Source organism: Zalophus californianus, chromosome 10 (assembly GCF_009762305.2).
Source record: "Zalophus californianus isolate mZalCal1 chromosome 10, mZalCal1.pri.v2, whole genome shotgun sequence".
Classification (NCBI taxonomy): domain Eukaryota; kingdom Metazoa; phylum Chordata; class Mammalia; order Carnivora; family Otariidae; genus Zalophus; species Zalophus californianus.
In genome coordinates this window covers 983,465-989,464 of record NC_045604.1, presented here as the reverse complement: position 1 = coordinate 989,464, position 6,000 = coordinate 983,465, and the positions used below count along the sequence as shown (strand labels likewise).

Sequence of the window (6,000 nt, the reverse complement as noted above, 5' to 3'; positions counted from 1 at the left end):
CACGCACCTGGGGTCAGGGCGGTGACCCTGAAGTAGTTGCTCGACGTCTCTGAGCATCAGTGTGTGCGCCGGGAACACGAGGCCCGCCTCCCCGGCGCTTGGAGGTCTACCTGAGGAAGACCCCGGCCATTAATGACCGTGTGTCCGGCCGCTGCCCGCCCCCGCGTCAGGGTGCGCGGCTCCCCTCCTCTGCAGGCCCCGCTCCGCCCCCCTCGTCGCCCCGCGTGCGCGCACGTCCCTGTCGCCGTGGCTCGCGGACGCCCGCTGCACCTGTCGCAGGAGGGAGGGCCGGCCCCGCGTGGGAAACTACAGCTCCCAGCGCTCGCTGCGGGGCCTGCGCCCTCTGCCCTCGCTGCGCGGCCCGGGGCGGGGGCCGCGGGCGGCTGGCCCCGCCTCCGGGGAGGAGCCTGCGCGGGGGCGGAGCTAGGAGGCGGTGGAGACCCGAGCCGAGCCAATGAGGGCCGCGGCCACTAAGTGGGCTTGGCTTGCAGTGTAGCGCCGGCCGCAGGAGGGGAGCAAAGCTGTTGAGCCCGCGAGGAGTGAGGCTGAGCCTGGCCGTGCGCGCTCCCAGAGGGCCAGCTCCTGAGACGGAGTTCCTTCTCCGCTGCTGCTGGCTCCGGGCCCCTCCTGCCCAGGGCAATGCATCCTTGAGTGGCGGCGTCTGGACCCCAGGCAGCCCCAGAGGACCGAAGCCAAAGAAAGAAGACTGGGGCCAAGACACCCGCTGGGGGCTTGGATGCCTGGCTTTCTCTGAGGACATCTTTGGAGCGAGGGTGGCTTTGGGGTGGGGGGTTGTGCTGCAGGGAATCCAGCCAGGCCCCAAGATGGACACTTCTGGGCACTTCCATGACTCGGGGGTGGGGGACCTGGATGAAGAGCCCAAGTGTCCCTGTCCATCCTCCGGGGATGAGCAGCAGCCGGCGGCGGCCCCCCAGCAGCCCCCGGGACCCCTGGTGCCGCCTCAGCCCGCACAGCTCCAGCCGCCGCCGCCACCGCCGCATCCCTTGTCTCTGCTCGCCCAACTCCAGAGCCAGCCTGTCCAGCCGGGGCTGCTGCACTCCTCTCCCACGACGCTCAGGGGCCTCCCTTCGGCCAACTCCACCGCCGCCCTCCACCCTTCCTCCAGGCAGGGCAGCCAGCTCAATCTCAATGACCACTTGCTTGGCCACTCTCCAAGCTCCACAGCCACAAGTGGGCCTGGTGGAGGCGGCCGACACCGGCAGGCCAGCCCCCTGGTGCACCGGCGGGACAGCAACCCTTTCACGGAGATCGCCATGAGCTCCTGCAAGTACAGTGGTGGGGTCATGAAGCCCCTCAGCCGGCTCAGTGCCTCCCGGAGGAACCTCATCGAGGCCGAGCCCGAAGGCCAGCCCCTCCAGCTCTTCAGCCCCAGCAACCCCCCAGAGATCATCATCTCCTCCCGGGAGGACAACCATGCCCACCAGACCCTGCTCCACCACCCCAATGCCACCCACAACCACCAGCACGCTGGCACCACCCCCAGCAGCACCACCTTCCCCAAAGCCAACAAGCGGAAAAACCAGAACATTGGCTATAAGCTGGGACACAGGAGGGCCCTGTTTGAAAAGAGGAAGCGGCTCAGTGACTATGCTCTGATTTTTGGGATGTTTGGAATTGTTGTTATGGTGATAGAGACCGAGCTCTCTTGGGGTTTGTACTCAAAGGTAGGGGCTGCGGTTTCTCTTTATACCTTGAACAAAAGGAATATGTAGGTAGCAACAGAGAGGAGAGAGAGAGAGAGAGAGAGAGAGAGAGAGAGATTGATGGAGGGGAGAGGCGGTGGTGGGAGAGGCGTTTGCTCAATTATATGGAACACTCTAACTTCCCATGGTTTTCTTTCTGAATCCCGGGAGAATTCATTGCTCGCCTTCTTGGGGGGGGGGCGTCCCCGTACACTGTCTGTTGCATACTGTGTTTGGGAGGAGGAAAGATTCCCTTCTGAGACATCGTTTTCCTCCTGGTTCACTCGTACCAAAGCAGAGCCCAGCGGCTTAACGCACCAATTAATTACACTCTGCCTTGATGTGCCTGCCAGTTCCTGCGACTTCCCTCCTCTGCTCCCCGCCCTGCTCCACTCCATTTTCCCGAGGATGGAAGAGAAATAAATGTCTGGGTGGGGGGTGGGGACGCCATTCTGTCCCTTCTCCCTCTGGCTTCTCCCTCTCTTCCCAAGTTTCTGTTTTCCTCCTCGTCCCTGGCAGAGTTCGGGCAAAATAGCAGAGCACTGGTGACCCAAGTCCCTTGGGGGCACGGGTGAAAGCGGGCAGAGGGACCCCGCGGTCCTTTCCCTCAGGAAGGAGCGCTCAGCATAAAGCTGCCGTCTGTAAACAGCCGCTGGCAAAACTGGCTACAGGTGTCCCCAGCAGAGCAGGTGGGCGCCGCCTTGGCCTTAGCCCCGGGGAGCGAGCGCCTCTCCTCCAGATGGGATGACAGGGCTTCCCCGCGGGCCGGGAGCCGAGAGCCCCCACCCCGGGCCCGCACCCCTGGCCCGTCTCTTGGGATCAGTGAGGTGCAGTGTGTGCACACCCAGTCGAGGCTGGCGGCTTGGCTTCAGCCTCGGCTTGGAAATCGCGGCCTCCAGGGGTGTGGGGATGGAGGCAGGTGGGTTTCTGCCAGTGCTCTGCCTGCTGGGGGCCCTCGCGCCATGGGCTGGAGGGCTGGGGGCCCCGGGCACTCAGTGCACAAGTGAATTTCTTCCCACTATCCCCCTCACCCCCAATTTGTTGTGGGGGGAGGGTGTATGTGAGTGCGTGTGTGCGTGCTTGCTTGTCCCTTGGATTTCTCTTATTTGTCATTTTGGGCAGGGGGTGGCTGGGAGGGGTTCAGCTGTTGCAGGTTTCAAATAGAGCTTGTTTCAGGCTAGGCACAGCTGCTGTGGGACTGCCACATTCCTTGTTGAAATCCAGCCGCAAAAACCTGGGAGGTGCTGATCGGATTTCCCTCATTCCCAGCCTCCCTCTCCAGCAGTCATGGGCAGACCTGTCAGCCACCTGAGCAGCCAGCGCCAAGACGACCTTGCACGCGGAGGGTCCCCCAGGGACCTGCTGCTCAGAGGGGGCTGCCCCAGCAGAGGGCAGCCCCTGGAAGCTGCCTGCATCAGAATAGTGCAAGGATTTGAGCCCCTCAGAGGGCAGAAGTGAGCGGGGTTTCCCCGGGAATAGCAGCTCACTTAGTCATCCCTGGAGCGAGCCTCTGAGCCTGCTGCGGCTCTCTCGGGCTTGCCACCCTCGGCACAGCCCTGGCTTCCCCCAGCCCCCCGTGGGGACCAGGAGCCCTTGCCGGGGGAGACTGATGAAGGCCCAAGTGCTAGGGGGTGAGGGCAAGGGGCAAGACCAGCACCCCAGCGACCCCCGTGGTCAGAACTCTTAAGGGAATGGCTCCTTCTGGGGACGCTCCCGGCGTGGGGCACCTTGGTCTTAGTGCCATGGGAGCGTTGTTGCTGGCAGGAAAGAGTGGGGCAGGTGCCACCCTGAAGGAGTGTTCAGGGAAAGGGCCTTGCCTGGAGCCAGGGAAAGCAGACTCTGGTGTGAAGGAAGGGGAGGCACGTCCGTGGGGCTGGGCCTCAGCTGGTTTTAAGCTGCTGACCCTCATGGCAGTGTGAGGGACCCTGACCAGCAAGGTCCTGCTTGCCCCAGCTGGTGAGTGGGCCACCTGTGTGCCCCTGGGACAGTGTGGGTGGTGATCAGCAGGGCTCATGGTAACCTGCTCCCCTGCTCCCCAGCCTCTCCATCTGCCCCTCCGTGCACTGAGTCATTCTGGGACAAGCATTTTCGGGGTGTCTCCTGGGTCAGGCCCTGTGGACCCAGGGCGGGTAAGGCAGCTATCCCTCGCCAGCCCCGGTCACAAACAGGATCATTGTAAAGAATCAGAGTGAAGTTTGAATCCCAGCCCTGCCGCTTCCAGAGCTGTGATCTTGGACCAGCTGTGTATCTTCGGCGAGCCCGTCTCCCCAGCTGTCAATGGGGAGAGCAAATCTGATAAGTGTGAGGCTCCAACACGGGGCCTACTGTCATTGTTATTAATAGTGGTGATGAGAGGAAGAGATGTCTTCTCCCCCCAACTCTGGCTCCAGAACCAGCGGGGCCCTCGACAGGCCGGAGCTAACACTTGTCAATGGCGTGAGAAGTTGCATCCTGTCGGGGAGAAGTTCTGAGAAGGGGCTGGGTCTTCTGCCTGGAAATGGCCTCTACTCATGGCTCTGTTTTAGGGGAGGGTACCTCTGTCCCCAGCCTCCCCAGCCTGTCTGTCACGGGCTCTACTGTGGCGAGAGGGTTTGGGTTAGGACCAAGGGCAGCATGGCCGTCTGGCGGGCCCTGGGCTGGGCTGGGCCGGGCAGCAGTGTCTTTAGCTGGAGAACTCTGTGTGTCTGGTTGGCTTTGCTGACCAGCGTGGAGGTCGCCCGGGCCGAATGGGGAGCTCTGCACTGAGGGTGGCCCTTCTCACTCAGAGGCCCTTGGGAGAGGGCCACCCGTCCTCCCCAAGCGATGGAAGGCCACGAGCCTGTGCGGGAGCTGCCGCCTTCCGGGAGCTGTTTCCTTCCTTGGGGCTGCGGACTCCCATCTGCGTCTCTGGCTGATGTCTGTTGCTGGGGAGGAATTTGCCACGTGGGTCTGCCTCCCTTGAGAAGGAACGTGGCCTGCCCTGAGCCTATTCAGAGTTAATGCAGAAGGGGGCCCGGGCGAGGGAAGGAAGCTCGGTCCCCTCCTCACAAGCCACAGGTGATGGCGGGGGAGTGAGATGGGCCGATGCCGGGCCCAGGAACAGGAGGGCCCGGGCCGTGAGGCCGACTGGCAGCGAGGGGCGAGAGATGGCCCTCGTGGGCGCCGACGGGTGCAGGGCTGCCCCCCAAACTGGGCAGAGAGTCCAGGTTTAAGAAAAACAGGTGGATTTACCCCAACGGCTTTAGACACCATGACAGGGCCAGGCACAGGGATCCTGCTGGGAACTCTGAGGGACTTGGTCTCTGCCTTGTCTGCGCCAGTCAGGATTCAGGCAGCGCGTCTGCGGGGAGTCCTTCTGGGTGTTCGTTCTGTGGTCTTCCCAAGCTGGCTGGAGGCCTTGGACCGCCTGCTGGGCTCTGTCTACTGGGTGGAGGGAGAACCAGGACCGGCCCCTCTCCCCGCCGAGCTGCGGACTCCCCAGCCCCAGCCTGCCACCTCGCTGTGGCTTGGCCGACACCTCTGTCCAGCTGACAAGTCCCCGTGGGCCTGTTTCCCAGGGACCTGTGGGGCCAGGCTGCGGGGCCACCTCGGGGGAGGCCGGGAAATGCTGGTACGGCGAGGCAACTCTCCACGTCCCCTGTTTGTGCCCAGGCTCCATCTAGCCCCGGGCTCACCATCCAACTGGGTCTCACCTCCTGAGCCGAGCTGACCCCTGCCGTCCCGCAGCTTCCCCTGCAGTGGGGTGCTTCCCGCCACCCCCCTGCCTGGCCCTGCTGCCGGGCTTGCCCAGGCCGTGGGCGGGGGTCAGGGGGACGGTGCTCTCCTGGCTGCCCTGCCTGACCCCCGTGCCTGGCTCCCTCTGTTCCTTCACAACACCTCGGGGGAGGCCCCCTGCAAAGGGCAGGCCCCTCTGCATGCCCAGGGCAGCTTGGTCTCCTGGCCATTTAACCCTTCAAAGAAGATGGGGTCCCTTGGGGCCGACATGTTGTGTGTCTTTGCTGACCTCACAGAGGTCTGGGAGTCCACCCTCAGCCTCCAGCCTGAACGACTGAGTAGGTTTGCGGGTCCCAGCTCTCTGAGCCCCTGCCTTCCCTGGCCGTGGAAGGCTCATGTGCAGAAGGGCAGGGCAGCGGGCAGGCTTGGCTGGGAGAACGGCCCGCACCTCCTGCCAGACCCAGGAGCCCCTCTGGGGTAGGTGGGCAGCTGTCAGGGGCGTCCTGGCCTTTGGGAGGAGATGCCTCTGTGGTCTCAGGAGTGTCGGCATCGCTGAATGGGATAGACCCCTCCACAGACCCTCCCTGTGTGGGTGGCCTGCAGG

General features: G+C 63.8%; 1 protein-coding gene across 1 annotated transcript in view; it reads left to right on the top strand.

Annotated features, from left to right (window-relative positions):
* The first annotated feature begins 539 nt into the window (after positions 1-539).
* Positions 540-6,000, top strand: part of KCNN3 (potassium calcium-activated channel subfamily N member 3) — a 128,390-nt gene continuing 122,929 nt past the window's right edge. Inside the window, exon 1 of the mRNA XM_027613344.2 lies at positions 540-1,685. Within this exon, the coding sequence (XP_027469145.1) occupies positions 825-1,685 (861 nt within the window). The 5' untranslated portion in view covers positions 540-824. The remainder of the gene's footprint in view (positions 1,686-6,000) is intronic.